The 20,176-nt window shown below is 40.6% G+C and overlaps 3 protein-coding genes across 5 annotated transcripts; all 3 read left to right on the top strand.

Annotated features, from left to right (window-relative positions):
• The first annotated feature begins 199 nt into the window (after window positions 1–199).
• Window positions 200–1,900, top strand: HOXB8 (homeobox B8). Its single transcript, XM_032791438.1, has 2 exons — window positions 200–968; window positions 1,567–1,900. The coding sequence occupies exons 1-2, from the start codon at window positions 548–550 to the stop codon at window positions 1,872–1,874; spliced, it is 729 nt and encodes a 242-aa protein (XP_032647329.1). The 5' UTR covers window positions 200–547; the 3' UTR covers window positions 1,875–1,900.
• A 923-nt stretch (window positions 1,901–2,823) lies between these two features.
• On the top strand, window positions 2,824–8,789 carry HOXB7 (homeobox B7). 2 transcript variants are annotated; one of them, XM_032791443.2, is made up of 3 exons: window positions 2,824–2,909; window positions 4,447–4,619; window positions 7,621–8,789. In XM_032791443.2, the coding sequence occupies exons 1-3, from the start codon at window positions 2,905–2,907 to the stop codon at window positions 7,872–7,874; spliced, it is 432 nt and encodes a 143-aa protein (XP_032647334.1). In that variant the 5' UTR covers window positions 2,824–2,904; the 3' UTR covers window positions 7,875–8,789. The 2 variants fall into 2 exon arrangements, with proteins under 2 accessions (XP_032647334.1, XP_032647333.1); XM_032791442.2 differs by lacking the exon at window positions 2,824–2,909 and having other exon boundaries at window positions 3,104–4,619.
• An 8,205-nt stretch (window positions 8,790–16,994) lies between these two features.
• HOXB6 (homeobox B6) lies at window positions 16,995–19,800 on the top strand. 2 transcript variants are annotated; one of them, XM_032791441.2, is made up of 3 exons: window positions 16,995–17,625; window positions 18,864–19,125; window positions 19,643–19,800. In XM_032791441.2, exons 1-2 carry the CDS (start codon window positions 17,214–17,216, stop codon window positions 19,121–19,123), a joined length of 672 nt encoding a protein of 223 aa, XP_032647332.1. In that variant the 5' UTR covers window positions 16,995–17,213; the 3' UTR covers window positions 19,124–19,125; window positions 19,643–19,800. The 2 variants fall into 2 exon arrangements, with proteins under 2 accessions (XP_032647332.1, XP_032647331.1); XM_032791440.2 differs by having other exon boundaries at window positions 16,996–17,625; window positions 18,864–19,800.
• Window positions 19,801–20,176: the final 376 nt, after the last annotated feature.

The following is a 20,176-nucleotide window of genomic DNA, read 5'->3' as shown; positions in this document are numbered from 1 at the left end:
CCAAAAATCAATCTTTTGGGTGGTCTAGGTATTTGATTTGTTGTGAGGCGAGAGATATCTCATTAATGTAGGTAGTTAAACATATTTAATCCGTATATTCACCCCACCTCTCTTTCTCTCTCTCTCTCCCTCTCTCTCCCTCCCTCTCTCCCTCTCTGGCTTTTCCTTCTTTATTCTCTCACACTCTTCTTTTCACAATCATGCAGTGCAGAGTCCGTGTGGAGTAAGGAGAAGCCAATGGGATGAGGTTTTGGTAATAGATGCAAATGATCATGAAAAGACACTGCAAAATATGAAACAACTCATTTGCGCCGAAGTAAATCACTGAAAACTGTTTATGAACTGGCATCTCTTCTTGGAAATGTAAAGCGAGAACTCTATAAGTGGCGATTTTTTTAGGGGGGGGGAAGCGAGAATTCAATATCATGCAGGCTTAGAGTTTTGATTATATCCTCCTTTTATATTCCTGGAAATCACAAACTGTTGTTGCTTAGCATCTTAGCTCTTTCTGCGCTAATAGATTCCCGTGGTTTAAAAAAAAATTAAAATGAGCTCCTATTTTGTCAACTCACTGTTCTCCAAATACAAAACCGGGGACTCTCTGCGCCCCAACTACTATGACTGTGGCTTTGCTCAGGATCTTGGAGGTAGACCCACAGTTGTATATGGACCCAGCACTGGTGGTACCTTCCAGCATCCGACCCAAATTCAGGAGTTTTACCACGGAGCATCCTCTCTCTCCAGCTCCCCTTACCAACAGAATCCCTGCGCTGTAGCGTGCCATGGGGACCCAAGCAACTTCTATGGATACGACCCATTGCAAAGACAAAGCCTGTTCGGTGCCCAGGAATCGGACCTGGTGCAGTACACGGATTGCAAGCTAGCTTCCAGCGGCCTGGGGGAAGAGGCGGAGAATTCAGAGCAGAGTCCTTCTCCTACACAGCTTTTCCCTTGGATGCGACCGCAAGGTGAGGCGAAATAGAAAGGGCAGAGAGGAGGCATTTCCTGAACCCATAAAGTATCCCCTTTCCACAGTTACTTTTTTACTGCTTTATGGGGGTAAACTTTTGCACTTGTAAATTGCTTTATAGTTTAATTACCCTGAAGGAGACCTTTTCTTCTTCTTGTGGAGAGCTGGGCTTTCAATGTGGGGCGCTTCCCCTAAAGTTTATTGCACTTTTATAGCCTGAAAGCGCCTTCATTTGAGGGTGGGTTTTTTTGTGTTTCGCTTTGTTTTTGGTCTTCGCCCGGGCTCCAGCTATACGCTGTGCTTTGACTACAAAGGAGTGGGGAGAGATGATGATGATGATTTTTGCAAGTGAACCCATTTTTGCTAGCCCCGCTCTGGGAGGGTGGGTTGTGTGATTTTTCCACCCCCACGCGCTTTCCTTGAGAGTCACCCCCCCCCCTTTGTAATATTATAGAAGAGTCGGGTCTGTCTCTGTGTTTGTTTCCTGCTTTTGCTTCTGTCTCCGCTCTCCTCCCCCCACCCCTTTCTATTCCGGAGCCTGGTTTATGTATCTTTCAACCTCCTTCTCTTCTCCCCCATCCTTTGCCACCCCCCAGCAGCCGCTGGACGCAGAAGAGGGCGGCAGACCTACAGCCGTTACCAAACCCTGGAGCTGGAGAAGGAATTTCTCTTTAATCCCTACCTGACCCGCAAGCGGAGGATCGAGGTGTCGCACGCCCTGGGACTGACAGAAAGGCAGGTCAAAATCTGGTTCCAGAACAGGAGGATGAAATGGAAAAAGGAAAACAACAAAGACAAGTTTCCCAGCAGCAAATGCGAGCAGGAAGAACTGGAAAAACAGAAAATGGAAAGAGCCCAGGAGGTGGACGAGGAAGGGGACGGACAGAAGGGGGACAAGAAATAAGATTTTTAAGAACTGAGAGGCAAGCACTGAGGGTCTGATGGGATCCTGACTCTTACATTAATGGCAGTTAATGTAAGGGGTGGGGGGGAGGGGAACAATGCATAGAAAAGAGAAGAAAAAAACAACCCTTTTATTGCCGTAAAACAATATAGCTCTAAGCACCCACTTTTCCTGATTGTCCTTTGGTACAATGAACAGTATGCAAAAGAGATCCGGAGGTCTTTCTAGCCTTTCGCCAGTTATTAACTAGTGGTAGTGTATCGCAATAGCTTATGTAAAACATGTCTATGAATTTTCTCTCTCTCTCTTCTTTATTGGGGGGGTGGTGGTTGGTTAACTCTGCTTTCAGTGCTATAGGAGTTTATGTGGAATTATATTGTGCACTTTTGAATCCTCCTCCTTTTTGTTGTGGTTCACTGTATGTACCGGAGGTAGCTATTGAAACAGACATCCCGACAACATGAAACTGCCTATTTATGCTGTAGTTCTCTCTTCCTACTCTCTCGCTCTCTCCCGCTCTTTTAAGTCGATTATTTTGTCACGTTCCTTGCTTCTGTTCTTGGGTTTTGGTTTGGGGTTTGTTTGGTTTTTTTTTTTTTGTTTGTTTACAGTTTTGTGTCTCTTCCAAAAAGCCTTTTTTTTCTCTCTCTCCTTCTCTCTCTCTCCTTTAGTTAGCATGCGCACAGTGGAGCAAGTTGTAAAGTGATCCTTAGGTTTACTGTGAAAAAGAATGTATACTGTATACGTGAATTACTTTATGGGGGAACTAATGATATATTTTGTTGTTCTTTCATCACTTTGTTCTATTGTCTAAACCTGGAAGCGGCGGAAGAAAGTTACAATAAAGTTTACAAGCGAGAATCCCGTGACATCATTCATTTACCCTGCTTCATTTCCTCCAGGACTACTTTGATAGAAAGGAAATAAAAGTCAATTGTGTCAGAATTGCAGCCCTTGCAGTCACAGGATTGCTTAGCCTTTAGCGAGACTGGAGAGTTTAGGTTGCTGTTAAGGCTGGAGGAGGCAGTGGATGAAGTATGCTAGCAGGGTTTTTCTTCTTTCGGGGTGCGGGGAAGGGGGGGGGAGGCAATGGATTGTTTTGTTGTTGTTTTTTAACAGTTCATATATGTTGACAGATTAGGTGGCTGTGTGGAAATCCTTCCTCAAGGTAAATTTTTCTTTCATTGCTTACTCCCGGGTTCCCAGAGATGAATCCCAATCACTCAGAAATGAATCACCCCCCCCCACCCCAATCTGTTTGCAGAATTGTCAGTTGTGCAATTGAGTGGCTGACATGCTAACCCTTCCTGCTTTGCCTGATATCTTCCACCATGGAACTACTGAAGTGTATGTGCGTGAGGTTTGTTTTCCCTTTCAACATAACCTTGGGAAGGCGGAACAGCGAAAATCTGAGATGCAGATGAATCATCATCTTCTCATTTGCCAGTGATGCTTTGATTTAAAAAATGAGAAGGGGAGAGAGAGAGATAGGTTACTTTTTGGAAGATCTCCCTGCTTCCCCAGCAGAAAGCTAAGCAGCCAGCTGGTAACGCTTTACTTATAGCTGTAATTGGCTGTCCTAGAACCGCTGACAAGCTAAACAAGGGATCTGTATAGTCTTTATTTTTCGCAACAAGGAAAGCAAATGCCAGCTCAATGCGCAGCTCAACGCCTGTGGCACGAGAATGAATTCAATATACAGCTGAATAGCATTTTTTTTTTTTTCAAAAAACCCTCTAGTATGAGGTATCAATGAGGCATTTGTTTTTTTTTCAGGGCTACAGATAAGGGGTAGGGGGAAGGGTGTACACTCTCCCGAAAAAATTATGACAAAGACAGTGGAGAGCTTATGGGGCGAAGGAAGGAATTTTACACAGAATCAATAAAGGAATACATAGAACTCAGTTCATTTATTTCTCCCAGCAAAGAGAGAGAGAGAGAGAGAGAGAGATATGCTGTTTTATAACCAACGTGTTTCCACCCTGCTCCCCCACCCCTCTTCTTTCTTCGTCTCATTTGAAAACTGATTACAGGTTGCTTATCGACTCCGGCACAATTCCACCCCATTCTCGCATAGATCTTGGAGGGTTTATATCACATACATTATTTATCATATTTTATAAATCCAACAGCACTCCAATTTTTTTTCCACACTACCAGGAGCCAGTGGGGAAGCTGGCTGCTGATTGGAGCGGGCAAAATCACGTGCCCCGGAGTCACATGGTCAGGGAGGAAAAAGGGGGTCCTTTTTGGTGTAAATCTGGACTCTTAATTCCGTAATATATCACGGTACCTCGTAAAACCGACACTAAAACGTCCCGGCCTACAAATCACCCGGCCAAATTATGAGTTCATTGTATTATGCGAATGCTTTATTTTCTAAATATCAAGCTGCAAGTTCAGTTTTCCCATCCGGCGTCTTTCCTGAGCAAACTTCGTGCGCGTTTGCCTCCAATACCCAGCGAACGGGGTATGGATCTGGATCCAGCGCCTCTTTCGCTGCTTCCATGCCCGGGCTGTACGCCAATGGGAGTAGCATGCACCCCCAAACCTCTAGCATGTATTCCACCAGCTACGGCCTGGAAGCCAGTTCTTTCAACATGCACTGTTCTCCGTTTGAGCAAAACCTCTCGATTATGTGCCCGGGAGATGCCTCCAAGCAGACGTGCAGCAAAACGGATCAGAGGGACTCAGACTTGCAAAGCGAAAGCAACTTCCGGATCTATCCCTGGATGAGGAGTACAGGTAAGTCAGAAGGCTCCTTAAAGAAAGACGCCTTAGGGGGAAAAAATGTAAATTATTTTATGGCGTGCGGGAAGGGGTGGGGGGAAGGGGAGGGGGGAATTGTCCCCAACTCCTTTTATGACATTTCGCCGAAAATGAAGCACTCTTTTGCCCTGCCTTCTAGAGAGAGAGAGAGAGAGGGAGAGAGAGAGAGACACCCCCCCCTCCAAAGCCATCATTTTAGCTTTAAATATTTATTAGAGCTGCTGGTGCTGCGGTGTATGCGATGCAAGAGGCAGTTTGTCTTAGTGAGGAAAGGCAAGGCTGCAAAATCATTGCCATTAGCTTCTTGTCCCCATAGTTAACTCTGTTTAAAAAAAACAGTGTTTTTGTTTGCTTGTTCCTGAAGAAACTCTGTAGAGGCGGCTCGCAGGGGTTTTTTGATGTATTTATTTATTTGCTTGCTTGTTTAAAATTGCTAGATCTCTAATTGCCAGAGCCTTAGCATAACGTCCCAGACAGCGCAATTAAGCCCTGAATGTGACCATTAGTCTAATAGAAACGGCAACACATCCTTCCACTTGGCAATTAAATCCCTGCGTTCAAAATTCTGAAATTTCAGACGGGGAATAAACAATAAATAAATAAATGCAGGTCTCGTGTCAATCACGCAGCGGCTAGAACCCCTGGTTAATCAGTCGGCTTGTTTATGCTTTTGCATTGCCTGTTGGAGATGCTCTGGGTAAGGTGCTGATCCGCGGTCATGGAACTGCATTCGGGTTATTAGACAAAGTGCCTGGACCAGCTTCCAAAAGTTGTTAGACTCACATGATGCTGTCAGAGCGCTGAACAAACACGGGTCGTGGAACTGTGGATTCTGTTTCCTCACCACAAGATAAGGGGAGAGGGACAGGGTCTCATTGAGCGAAGATGCCTACTTAGCATATGTATTTAAAATACAAATCTGCCTAATGCACCCATCCCGGCTGGCATACGTATATTTCATTCACAAGCACGCTTCCTCTCAGCATATTAGTCCCAGTTAACATTTAATAAACACACTTATTCATTACAAGAGATAGTGTTCTAACATACCCTTGGTTTCCCAATAAACTGAAATCATTTCAAGAATTAAGAAATGCACGGGTTATAAGGCGTGAAAACGCTGGCCTGTCTTTTTTTTGTTGTTGTTGGACGAAATCACTTCTAATTCTTATCTTGTCTTTCTCAGATCACTACCTAGCAAACTGAAGTATTAATATCTCATTTTTACTCTAAATGGAAGTGTTGTTTTTTTTAAAAAGGATTGCTGCCCCATTGAAAGTAGTGTGGAACATGTGAGCTCATTTCGTTGCTACTCATAAGCTCTGGTTTTCCTATGATTTGCCAGGTTGCAACTTGATAGCCTCCTAACTAATGAGTTAACTTTAAGCCAGATAGTCTGAATGTGTCTTGGTAGGAAACTTTAGGGGAGAACAAACTCCGGCCCAGTGTATGTGCCAGTTGAAGGAAACCCAGTGCAAGCGCTTGATTCAAGCAGGAGTTTACCCTACACTTGTTTGTGGTTAGTATTTTCCATTACCTGCTCCATAATTCATTCACTTTTACAGTTGATGTATCAAAGACCAAATATTTCTGGTTGTGAACACTTCATCTCTGCCTTTCGATGTAAGGATCCCCCCCACTCTTTCTTTCTAGTGCCACTGGATATCGAGAAGACTAGGGAGGATTTTGGAGTACTGCGAATATGCTGGATTCCTGCGAATACAAGCCCTCCAAGATGCATATTTTGTGGTTTGCAGTGCCTAAAACTAAAACACTACCTGCTCCTAGAGATTTCCCCCACCCCAGCTTTACCCACTGTGTAATTGGGTTTGTGGAATTTCATCAGCGATGAAAAGATAGTATTGCCATTCCCATTCAACAACAGTTTATGGCTCTTCCCTCAACGGATTTTACAACCCACATTCCACAGAATTGCACATTTTACTTCCTTGCCTCTTTTACAGCTAGCCTGGCCATTTTCCTTTTCTTTTCTTTAATAACCGTCTTTTCTTCCTTACCCCCCGCCCCCAAAAAAAATCCACTGGAATGTTTTGGATGCATGTTGAGGGCTTGTACTGGCCATCCTGGGTATCAAGTGAATAGAAAAAAAATAGAAACCACAAACATGTTGCTGCATAATTATTTCCAATTGAATTCCAACAAATGGCACGAAAATGTGCTCTGGTTTCATTCCAGTCCCCTTTCACAGACAACTAAATAGTTGCGGGTAATGCCGGATGACTGCCGAGTCTTTGTTTCAGCCTGTTCCCATGTAGATAAAAATATTCCTCTTCAAAAACTTCTGGTTATGCAGCCCCATCTTTCTGACAGATTTTTTAAAAAAATACCCCACTTTCATCTGAGGAAGTAACATTATCCATGTCAACCGCTGACTGCGCGTTTCCAGTAGACCAGAGCAATGTAATACAGAAAGTATTCCGTTAAATAATTAAGACCATTGCGCAGTTTACAAACAGGGCTTAATGATGACAGCTTTAACAGAGGACAAATAATTGAGATGGTATATTTAGCAGATGCTTCTATCTAGGTAGGGAATGTATTTATTAATTTATTTATTCCCTTGTTAATGGAAAATGTCTTAGGTTAAAAAAAAATAAAAACATGCTTTCATATGAAAGTGGCAGCTGAAGTTCTCTCCTGCACAAACGCAATCTGAAAATAGGGAACACCTTCCACCCCCGCCCCCACCCAGATACAAAAATAATTCAATATGTGATGGATGTGTGGGTGTTCTGTTGGAATGATATGTTCTTCCAAAATAAAGGCTCAGATTCTAAGCCGATGTAAAATTGTCAGTGCTCTATTGAGGAAACAACTGGGGAATCTGCCGGTGGTGGATTAAATAGCTATGCTATTATGGACAACATCTAGAATAGGTTTGAACCAAAAAGACACACAAAAAAAGCAACCCAGCAACCACCCAGAGTTCATTTGATTCCAATTTATTGTTTCACAGGGACTGACAGAAAAAGAGGACGTCAGACCTACACCAGGTACCAAACCCTGGAACTGGAGAAAGAATTCCACTATAACCGCTATTTGACCAGAAGAAGACGCATCGAAATTGCTCATGCTTTGTGCCTGACAGAGAGGCAGATCAAAATCTGGTTCCAGAACAGACGCATGAAGTGGAAAAAAGAAAACAAAACGGCATGCACCGGTTCAAATAGCCAGGAGAAACCAGACGCGGAAGATGATGAAGAAGAATGAAAGGGATGGGCTTTGGGTGTAGGGGGACTTGAGTCCAGAAAGCGAATCCAGGAAACGTGAAACCTAAACATACGGGACTATATATATATAAATGAAATCAAAATAAAAAACAAGCCTGAGAATGATGCATTCTGTTTCCTGATACTGAAAAAAATACTACCTATATTACAGTCTTGGGTTTTTTTTGTACAATAGAATGGATAATAATATCTACCTATTAAATGTGGCTTTAGAGTCAGATAGATACATTTTTCTATGTGGGTCTTCATATCGTACAAGTATTTGTAAATCTCTCTGTTTGTATTTCCTTGTGTATTTTTTTGGTATGACGTAATGTGGTCGTGTTAGCACCTTTAATTAGAAAAAATGTGATCTGAAAGTATGAGGGGAAATTATACATAGCGTATATAGTACTCTGTACATAATATGAATGATCATTACCGCTTGTTCTGTTGTAACCTCTGTGGTTCTTTTCTGGTTGCGATGCTGTTTTGTCTGTGTATATTTTTACCTGGACCACTTCCTTGTTCAAGTCATTAGGAAAAAAAAAAGAATTAATATTGTGCTGAGTAAAGCGGTGTATATCAAAGTAGAAGATTATTTAATAGCGGCGCGTTTCTTTTTCCTGGTTTGTGATTATTATTCTTCAAAATAATAATAAAAAACACCCACCAATAGTCTAAAACGGTGTTCAGTTCATTGCACTTTTCTTATGTGTTTGCATTATTATAATTCAGTTGTTTATTTCAGGATATAAAGAAAATATCCCTTTTAATTTCCCCTGATACGTCATCTTATTCGTGCCCGATACTTTTCAGCATAACAGTCGTATTTAACATTTTAATGACATTTCTACAGAAGTTAATTATTTAAAACATTTAGCGAAATAAAACTCAGAGTCGGGTATAAAAAACAGTTGCCAAGAATATGGATTTGCAGATTTCACTCTTTTCCCTTCCTCCAAATATCTGCACAGATTAGTCTACTGGGAAAAAGACGGGAAAGGTAAAAGCAGAGAAGCAAGAAACAATTAAAAAAAAAACCCTATCTATATATTATATATAGATTCGTGTGACTAATCTGACCCTTTCCCAAGGACACAAGATATTTTGCGATGGTTTGGGGTTTGTTGTCCCCTCCCCCCCTTTCGAATGCTTTATTGTGGACTGTAACTATTTCATTAGCATCAAATAATGTTTAACATCAAAGCACACATAAAATAAATTAAGCCAATTAAACTCAGGAAAATCAACAATGCAAAACAATGGTAACTAATTTTAAGCACTTGCGAGCATCTCTCTCTCGCTCGCTCTCTTTAACATTTCCAGTGTGCGCAATAAACGACCATATTCTTCAAGTGGGAGATGTACGCAGTTTTAGAAATATGTGCGTAACAGGAATACGAATAAAGCAGACCGCGTGGAATTAGGTGTAGCTGTTAAATGGCTTCTTTCTTTCTTTCTTTCTTTCTTTCTCATCTCATCACGGAAGCTGAAACATTTAATAAAATATCTTTCTTTCATTTTAATCTCAGTACACACTTATTGAGACAGAAGCGTGGGATGCCGAAATAAGAATATAAAAGCTTTTAGATAAAAGAATGTAGCACATTACTGAAAAAAAATCATGGTGCTGGCCACTTATTATGTGTCTCATATATTATGGCGTTTACACAGAAATCCCACTTGATCAGAGAATAAAAGAAGGTGAAAACTAAAATTTCCCTTATCAAATTCCCCCCTTGTCATTTGTTTTCTTACGCACTCTTTCCAGAGCGAAAACTGAGTTCCAGAAAATTCCTATTGCTGGTGAAACGTGTTTTGCTGCATTGGGCCAGATCTATTGTCCCTGTGACATGTACCTCTGCAGCGCCTGGCATCTCCGAAATAAGGATTTTTTTAAAAAATCTCTATTCTGCTCAATCTATTGAAGCACATCTTATCAGCGTAATGCCCGCTGGTGATTTTCACACACAAAAATTACCTAGTGTCAGGGTTTCCAATTAATGTTCTGAGTGTGTGGGGTGCTTGATCCTAAACACGTAGTGCAACATAAATACATATGTTTAGATTATGGTATAGATACACTCAGCATTTCAATATATTTATCTTGATCTATTTCTAAATTCTCCGACGCCTGCAATGGCTAATCTTCTGTTTTAGCAGAAGGATTCGTAATTACACAGCTAAATCATGTTAAAATAAAACCCGCTGCTTTAACATCGCTTATCCTTTAAAAATCTTTTTTTAGCCTTATGTGTAAGGTGTGATTCAGACACCTCCATTAAATCCCCCACCAGGAGGCAAAAAAAGATCTTTGCATATTCTTTTATTTTTGTTTAAAAAGTAAAAGATGGCGGCTAAGAAAAAGACTGCTGTTAAAGCAGTCATGAAGAAATGCAATAAATTCCTTGTTGTTTTATGAAAATTTACAACTTTGTGATAGAACTTTATGAGTGGCTGGGTTCTGGGATTGGCCAGAGCCGGTCATGTGGACTGCTAACCGTGAACATGAACTTTTTATGATTTCCCATGTGGTTATATTGCACCATTCTTTTGGCCGCTGTACCTTGGGTCGGATCAGTGTCCTCTATAGGGCTCTTGCTTCTTTACATTTTTTTACTTTCGTGTATAAACTCGATAGGGCTAAACGGGGGAGGAGGTGGTGGAGGGGGGTAAACACATACACACACACTCTCACCCCCCAAAAGAGAGCGAGAGAGAGAGAGTTAAAAGATTTTTTTGTTTTTAATTCCTGTGTTAATTTGCCTGCTGATTTTGGAATCTCAGTAGTAATGGAGGGGCAGTGGAGATTCTGTGCCGAGTGGAGGCTGATATTTTTCAAAGAGGGAAGTTACTCCATTTTCTATGCAAATGACAGCAATGCAAGAAGCTATCACAAGTCAGAGAGACAATCGACGGCTCTCAGGTTGGGACAATATTTGTCAGCTAAAAGATAAACAAACGCTATTTGCTTAAAAAAAAAACTTATACCACAGAAATGGACATCAAAAGGTAAGGGAATAATATATGTTTCTCTTCGTTTGATTTTTTTTCCTTTCTGCTTTGAGAAAATGCAGTTATAAAACTCCCTCTCTCCCTCCCCCTCCCCCAAAAAGAAAGAAAGAAAGAATAACAGAGACAGTAAGACAGTAATATCACCTGGATATAGTAGATATCTGACTTGGAACCAAGGCTGCTTTGGACTTTGGTCACGGTGTCTTTTAGCTACTGCCTTAAAAAAATAATAACCAGCCAAACCCTATGTGGGTTGTTGCCGCGGATATATTTTATTTTTCACCCCTCCCGAGCAGAATTATCCTGCCAGTTTGCCTGTCTTCAGGCGAGCCCAGTCATTTGGCGAAGTTTGCATTGAAGCCAGTTGGGTTTTGTTTTGCTCTCCGGGGTCATTATTACGTGGGTGGTTTCTTCAAGGAGGGCAGTTCACCGCAGTCCTGGAGCACAAGGTTCTGGAAACCAGAAAACATAATAAGAATAATAACAGCTACCAGGCTGCAACGTTATGATCACATTTATTTTTGTAAAGTGAAACTCCCAAATGAAAGAGGACGCTGTGAGGGAATGAAGATGGGTGGGATTCACTGCGTTCTGCAATGCTCCTGTAAATGTAACGTGTCTGTGGAGCAGTAGGTCCCTAAATATCGTTTATTGTTTATTTATGTCTTCCTTTCCCTCCACTTGCTACTGTGTGGTGTGAAAATATCCTTTTATTTGAATATCTTCTCCTCTAAAGGAAATGGTTGCGTTGGCATTGAGAAAAGACTTCTTCGGGGATGCACGGCATTTTGAATGTTCCTTTTCATTATTGCAGGACTAAAAAAAAGACACGTTGCTACTGTTTTCTGATGCTTTTCAAATAACACTGTATACGAGGTTTGTGCATGGAAAGGGATATTGATTAAGGAAGGCATGTATATGAGTTAACCATTAAAAATAGATGACAGGGCGACTTATATCACCCGGCGTTACAATTCCTGAATATTGGGCGGGCAAGAGTCAATTATAGCAACAGTGGAAATAGCAAACAAAAATTAATTTTCAAAAGATATTTTGGAAGGAGCTGTTACGTGTTCCTGCATAACAGGAAAAAATAAAAGCTAGCTGAAGTGCTTTTTCTTTTAGGTCCATAAATGTTATACAATCCGTGGTTACCGCAGTTCTTAAAAAAAGGCAAATGATTATTTTATTTCATTTAAATAACATAATTCCAGAATCAATTTCTGCTGAAATTTTTAAAATGCGGTGTGAGAAACCACTTGTAGAACCCAAGAGATAAATGTCACTCCAAGTAAGTCTTTTTAATCACTTTACCCCGGGCACCCTTTAATGTCTGATTGTCTATGAAATCTAAATGTTTTCGCTAGGACATAGATAAGTTGCTAATTAAGGAATTCCTGTAGTTTAAACATCACCTACTTGTTTATTTTTAAAAACGGAAGGTCTATTTCTCTTTATGTCTTTTCTGTTATAAATTGCTTTCCAGCCCATTTTATGCTGTCTGCTGCCATCTACCGTCCAATGCAAGAAAACTTCCGTTTGCTTAAATATTTCTCGGTGATTAATCTCCCTTGAATCTGGTTAACAAATTCCGTTTTCTACATTTTTTTTTGAGTAGTGGATTATAAATGCATTGCATGTTTGTATATCTCCTGGAAATGGAACAAATGTGACCTCTCATTTGGTACAGGAACCTCAGACCAGATCCATTTTTATTCTGAGGCCTGCTACGTTGCCCAGGATTTCAAGTTATATATGTTCATTAACTACAAGTTATCAATTATGTAGTACAAAACCAAAAGAGGAAATTAAGCTGGCTAGTTCTTGACAGCAAACACAGCGAGTGAGCTTGTGAAAGGAGAGCCGTAATTAGATGAGGAGACAACAAGGCAGTGAGCAAATTATAAAGTCAATGAACTATTTCTTTGTTTGTTTGTTTATTGTTTCGAATGATCATTTTGGAGTGGTCTGTAAAAGGTAGGTCTAGTGGTGTGCACAAAGCTGAGGTGATGGTTGGGGCGGGGAGCAGAAAGTGATAGCGTAAGAGGAATCTTTTTTAAGATACAGTAGGCTTTGAAAGGACAATGCACGCCTGTTATTTTAAAAGTTCTCTCTCTCTCTCTCGTTTTCTCCTACTACCACACAGTTTCCTGGCAACTGTTTATGTCTAGACTAGTGACATTCCCCTATATGAAAGTGAGATGCCCAGAGACTATGTTAAAATAAATAAAAAGTTTCTCTTTTTGACTAATAACAGCCATGATTAACTTGTTCCATTCTGTAACTGCTCACACTCAGTAACATTCTCCAGGCAACCTACATGCTTCATGCTTTGATTTCTCTTCCACTCGTTCCTGTTCCCCTATTTTTAGTTTTCCTAGCAAGATTTCTTTCCCCTAAACCCTCTCAAGGTTTCCTTTAGCGGAAATAAGGTAATATGGATACATTTTTACAATCCCAAGGTCTTTCCCGCAACCCCCCCCCTCACTTTTTTTTTGTTAATTATTAGCTGCACTCTTTAATGGAACAATGGTAGATTATTATTGCTTCTTTTCAAAGATCCCATTAACGAGGTTATTATGCACTGCACGGGAAGTCAGGTAAATTAAACTTAAATTGCTGGAAATTAAGTTTCAAATGGTTATGTGCGGCTGGAGCGAGAATTATTTTTTAAACACCTTCAGGGGTCATTGTTTTAAATATGCCAACAATATAGAGAAAATAATCCTTGTGCCGTTTTTCTAATAGGAATTTGAGCGAGGATGTATATTAGATGAGCAATCGTCTCTGCTGTTAATAGCGTTATGTGTCTAAATACAGTATCAAGGCTTTTCAAATGTTGTCTTAGTGTTAGCTTGACTTTATGGCTGCAATAAGTCCCCTGATTGGGAAGGTCCTGCTGTGTTGTCACTTCAGAAGGCTTGAGAATTCCAGCTCTACACGAAAAAAGCGACTCATTTTTTTTTTTATTGGAACCAGCTCCACTTAACTTTCCACAAAGTTCTTAACTAGCTTAGCTTTTACACAAGCAATGCTCTGTTCTGTTTGCTTTTCGAAATATCTGTGTGCTGCTTTAATCCCCTCATTTATCTGCCTCTCTCTGCTTTGTGGAGTTGGCCTTTGCTAGCAGAAGAGCAAAAAATGGAGAAAAAGGCGCAACCAGCACTCTCTAAGCTAGAAAGCTGCGAATGTACTTGTTGTAAATAAGTCCCTTTATTTATACCCTGCCAGTAGAGTGATGTCAATCAGTAGGGAAAGATGGATTCTCAGTGCTAAATGAAACATTTTATACCCCCTTATGTTGTCTCTAGCAACTACACCGACTAGTGGTTTCTTTTCTTTTTAATAAAACCAAAGGCTTCTTACGTAAACCGAGGCCCAGTTCTGAATGAAAATATGCAAAGAAAATACGGTGGAAAGACACAGTGACGACACTGCAAGCTGTATCAGCAACCGTTCTGTTTAGGTCTCTGTGTTCCACTCCCCATGCCTGCTTGCCTTTAGAAACCTCCTTACACCAAATCTTTTCCACAAAAACCCGGCAGAGATTTATCTTAAAAGTTTAGCAAGCAACTCAGGGTATAGCCCAAGGATCTTTTTTAAACAAAATGAAGATACCTTTTGAAACAGCTATTAAAATGATATTAGACTCCGACTTGACACTAAAGCCACAATTCTATCTGTGATAGAATGCATTCTGAATACTCTGCTCCATCTTACAGATGGTAAACATGCCATCTTGCAGGTCTCAGTATATGGATGATGGACACTTTAAGATCTATAAATGTTTTCCAAAATGGAACAAAACCTTAATACACATTTTATACCAAGTTTTCTTTTTTTATTTTTCTCCCACTGAAAGTCCATGCATATTAAGTGAAGCGCTCTCTTCCTTTAGCAGGGCACAGCATATTATTCCAGTCTAAATAACCGACTAAATAATCAACAATAAGCAATTAGCAAGAGGCGAGTTTCGATTAGTGAATTTTATTTTTTTTTCTTTCACAATAAAAATAAAAATGACTACAGCCAAAAGGTAGGACAAGTTCTCCTTAGCCACAAACATGCTGAATGGAGCTTCTTTTCATAGAAATGCTACATCACCGTGGGTTGGGGAAACAGTCTTTAAACATACTTCTGGAGAAACATTTTCACAACTGTCATCATTAAAAAGAAGTAAAGAAAACGTTGCCAGCGATTTTACTCACTCATTTAATTATCAGGAATTCATACTTCAAAGCCCAGATTCCGCATGCTGTGCAAATCATCCCAGATGTTCCTGGTTTTATTCTGATACACATTTTGCGTAACTTTCTAAACAAATGTCTGAGTGTTTGCCTCCTGCAAAGCAACTAACTTCATTGTTCAATGCAGGTTTTTTTTTCTTCCCCCAATAGACAGTCAAGTTTCTCTTTTAATCTCACGTTCCCATGCCAATAAACAGATCTGCGTAGGTTTGGGTCCACTCCATACACAAAGGAAAACTCTGCAAGAACAAATATAATAGATTTCAGTCAGAAAGCAGGGGAGAGAAACTACTTCCTTTACGTGTTATTTCCTTGAATTATAAAGATTACAGTCGAATGCCCATTGCAGTGATGGCATGAAACAGTCTTAGCTTTGCTGCTGTAAACATGATGTTTAAAATAAATTAGTTCCTAATAAGATAACAGTTTCGTAAATACTTAACCCCCATCAGGGAAAATAGGCATTGGCAGTGACCATGTAATTATGTGTGATTCTAGACTAGGGGCATACACAAAAGTGTATTCATACATATAGGTGTGTACCTTGTGTGGTGTATAAATCTCATTGCATATTGTAGATAGATAGATAGATAGATAGATAGATAGATAGATAGATAGTAGGGTGTGTATGGGAATAGATAGATAGAGAGATAGAGTTGAGAAATGCACCTTAAACCAATCAATTCTCAGTTTTATCACGAAGGAAGTTTCTGAAGGACATGACACTTTTCCACAGCTAAAATGCATGGCAAAATATTTAAATCCAACCAGATCTTCCAAGCAGAGAAATCTGAAGAGGAGGTGACTAGCCACTGCGAAACACACCTACAGCTAATGAATAAAAGCAGAAGCCTGAGCCACCAAGCCCAGACCAAACTCGTTTCATTTGGTCTTTCGCCCCAGTTTGAAAAAAAAAATGACTCGGAATTTCGAGTTTATTCCTTAAGAGGTTTAAACTTTTTTTTTTTTATTTTTTAAATAGTTACCTCATGATGGGGCCAGAGACAAATGGAAAGGGTGATAAAATATGAAAGCAGGATCATCGCTCACTTTGTAGGCAATAGACACGCCAAACAACAGCCTTTAAAAAAAAAAATCTTGATCAGTGACAATCAATAAAGACACTTCTTGACCATAACCGAATGCTGCCTTTAACTGCGAAGAGTCGGACATAGATTTGTTTTTAACAATAAAACGCAAGAGGGCACAATTCGGTACATATATCTATATCTCTATATGTATTTAGTCCGGGATAAAGGTAATACTTCGATTCCCATTCATCTCATCGATTTGTAACTCTTTCACAAAATAACTAGGAAGCATAGAATTTGATGAGGCGGGCGAGTGACACTTTAAAGTGAAGCCTCTTCTCTGTCAATCTATGATAATTAGATAACCATGAGAAATAAGTTACCAACTCTGGCTTCTCTTCTCCCCCCAACACACGCACTTCCCATCCTAATCCCAAGCTAATTAAACAAATGAGATCTATTTACCCCACCCCTCAATGAAAAAAACCAAATAAACTAAACCTTTCTTTCTTATGTTAAAAAAAATGTCATAGCAATATTACCCAAATGGTCTGCAATCAATAACAGGCACCAGGGGTTAACTTTTCAGAATAAAGGGAAGGGATTTAACTTTTTTTCTCTGTGTTTATGTATATCTCTATATATAGATCTATCGCTCTATCTCTCTGTGTGTGTTTGGTATATTTTTTAATTATTGTTTGAAAGACTCCAAACGTTTGGGGATTTATCTTGCGCAGATAATACGTATTTGGTTAAGGGGGTGAGTTTTGTTGTTTAAAAGGGAGGAAAAAGAGGGGCTGGGTGGTTTGTTCTGGGGGTCCCTAGTGCAATGCAAACCCCTCATGGGTGCTATTTTGTAATCTCAGACTCTTGCTATTGGTCAGTCCATGATCAGATGGTTCTATTTCCTTGTGTCCCTCGCTGGCACCCAGCCATCCCCCTTCAGCTAAAACCCAATCTCCGATATACTACTAATAGCTAAACCACTTGGACTATAAAACACAACAAATCATAAAGCCAGGAAAGGACGGCTGCCTTCTCTCAATGAGTTCTTATTTTGTCAACTCTACCTTCCCGGTGAGCCTGGCTGCTGGACAGGAGCCCTTCCTGGGACAAATCCCGTTATATGCCTCAGGATATGCGGATCCTTTAAGACACTACCCCGCTACCTATGGAGCCACTAGCGTCCAAGATAAGGGTTATCCCTCCTCTTCTTATTACCAGCAAGCCAACGGAGCTTACAGCAGGACCACAGCCTGTGACTATGGGACAGCTGGTTTTTACAGAGAGAAGGACCCTGTCTGTGCCACCTCAAACCTAGATGACCATGTTCAGTTTGCCCCAGATCAGCGGAAGTCAGACTGCGCACAGACCAAAACTGTTTTCGGGGAAAGCGATGACCAGAAGTGCTCTACTCCAGTCTACCCCTGGATGCAGCGGATGAACTCTTGCAACAGTGAGTTACTCTTTTTTAATCTCTCTTTATTCATGTGTTTGTTCCCCCTCCTCCTCCCTTCCCCCGTTTCTTCTTTGCAAAAGAAACAGGAAAAGCTTAGTTAAGATCCAACTTCCAGCGGACAAGTCAGGCAAAGCACGAGACTCAAAGTTGTTTCTGACACAACCCCAAACTTTATGGCAGTTTTTTCCCTCTGTCCCAGTTCTTTAGCCAGATCCTTTCCAAAAAAATAAAAAAGTTGGTGCCATACTTAGACAAGCGCGTATCTTCTTTCTTTCTGCACGCTCTGATTCGTATGTCACTCAGTTACAATGATTTATCTCTCTCTGTGTGTCTTCTACACATACAGAGAGATATCTATTCACAAAAAAAAGAACAGGATGACTTCACACACACACACACACACACATCCTTTCTGGAGTTAAATAATGTAAAAGTGTTTAAATATTTGAAAGGAGAGAACTACATTTTTAATGAAACTCAACACATAATGAAAAGTCTGCCTGGGGAGAATTTTTTTCTCTCTGTGATGTATAGCTGGTATAAGTGCTATCTCTTCAATCCACAAAGAAGAAAAAAAAGTCACAGTGCTTCCATGTTTACATTCATTATTTGTTGCCTTTTAAGTTCCAAATTGATGTCCATTAGTGCAGGGACATGAAGCGTTGTATCCCCTTTAATGCACAGAGTTTATCTAGATCGATACACTTCATTATTGCTTAAATGCCCAGATCTATTACTGCTGCCGGTGAGGAGAAAAAATTGAAAGGTGTGGGGGGGGGCACCTTGAGATTTTACATAATGGAATAAGACAGGTCTAGCAATCTCTTCAAAGCATGGTCCTGGAATCTCTGGCAAGTTTTGCATTAACCCTTCTGCCCAGGTACCAGTGGAACTTCATTGCCTTTGAGTTAAGCAGCAGGAAGAAGCAGCAGGCATTGCAGAAACCCAAGACAAATTAGCAACTCTTTCCAAGGCGAACTAGCAAGTCAGGAGGTTTGCTAGAGGGCTGGCTTTGCAACAACAACAAAAAAAGGAGCCCTGAGCACTTTGGCTAGATGATTTTGGGTTAGTAAAAGTATTTAGCGGGGAAGGCGAAGGAAGCAAAAGGCGCTATCCCCCCTAAACACACACCCTTTACCAGTGCGCTAACTGGCCGGCTCCCTGGAATTATTATGTCCCTCTTAACTAGAATAAACCTTTGGGTATTTTCTCCCCCTCTTTTCCTTGCCGAACAGGTTCATCTTTTGGGCCAAGTGGCAGGAGAGGCCGGCAAACTTACACCCGCTACCAAACCCTGGAACTGGAGAAGGAGTTCCACTTTAACCGCTACTTGACCAGGCGTCGCCGGATCGAAATCGCACACGCACTTTGCCTGACAGAACGCCAGATCAAAATCTGGTTCCAGAACCGGAGGATGAAATGGAAAAAGGAAAACAAATTGCTCAACTCCACGCAGCTGAGCGCGGAGGAGGAGGAGGAGAAAGCAGCGGAGTGAAAGTATTATTTAAGAGAAAGAGAGAAATATCCCAACAGTTGGAGGAGGTAGAGGGTGGGGGGGAAGGGTTGGAGTGGAAGAGAAAAATGCACCCCAAGGGGTGCACTCTTTGTAAAATAACCGAGACGGTTTGAAGGTGGCGAGCCACCAACATACATTTGCACCGTTGGACTCGTGTTCAGTTAATCTGTCGCGTCAAAACAAAAATCAGGCTTCTAGTTGAGGTTTTTTCCCCCTCCCTTTCTATTCCTCCAAATATAATATAAAATAATGATAATAATTTGGAACTCTTACCTGTGTTTCTGCCCTTGGTGTCACTGTTAGTAACCCGCTAACTCTTGTATTTAATGGAGGTGCTGCAATATATGTCATTTTTGGTGTTTATTGTCTTAATTTTGTAAACTGTTTCATGCACGATTGACTTATAGATTCCCCCCCTTCCCGGTTGATTTTTCTTTTGGTAAATTAATCAAACCCTGGGGTCTTTGTAATTAGTTTCTTTTGTTTTGTTTTTTAAAGAGAAAACCTACTGAAGGAACAAGTACTACCTGAAAGGATGCAAAAGCAAAAACAGCAACAAAAATTATATTTTATTAATTTTTTGTACGTGTTGTGTTTGTAGTTTGTCTTAGGCATGGCCATGGAATACCCTAATAAAAGCAAAGTATTCGGACTCATCCACACCCCTCTGGTATTATTATCATGATTGTTATTCCTAGCTATGAAAATATGCCATTTATGTGGAGCTGAGAGGTTGTTAGCAAAGCGGGCGCTGCTGCTGTCTGCGTGCGACACTGTCTGCTAATCAGCAAGGACAAGCAACACGCAGCACACGGAAGTTACAGTTGAGAGATAAATCTGTTTTTCCTCCTTTTTTTTACCTAATCTTAAATGCAGGACCTTTCACCAGCGATATCTCCGAGCTGACACTCCGCTTTAAGATCGCTCTTTTTTGTTGTTACAGCCCAAAGAGTTATGAGGAAAAGCTCTCCATATACATAGTATATCAAAGAAAGAGGCCAAAATATGATCTCATCTATCTACCAAAGATAC

The sequence above is a fragment of the Chelonoidis abingdonii genome, chromosome 21, assembly GCF_003597395.2.
Source record: "Chelonoidis abingdonii isolate Lonesome George chromosome 21, CheloAbing_2.0, whole genome shotgun sequence".
Lineage (NCBI taxonomy): Eukaryota > Metazoa > Chordata > Testudines > Testudinidae > Chelonoidis > Chelonoidis abingdonii.
The sequence above is the reverse complement of the archived record's forward strand: the minus strand, read 5'-3'. Positions and strand labels throughout refer to the sequence as shown.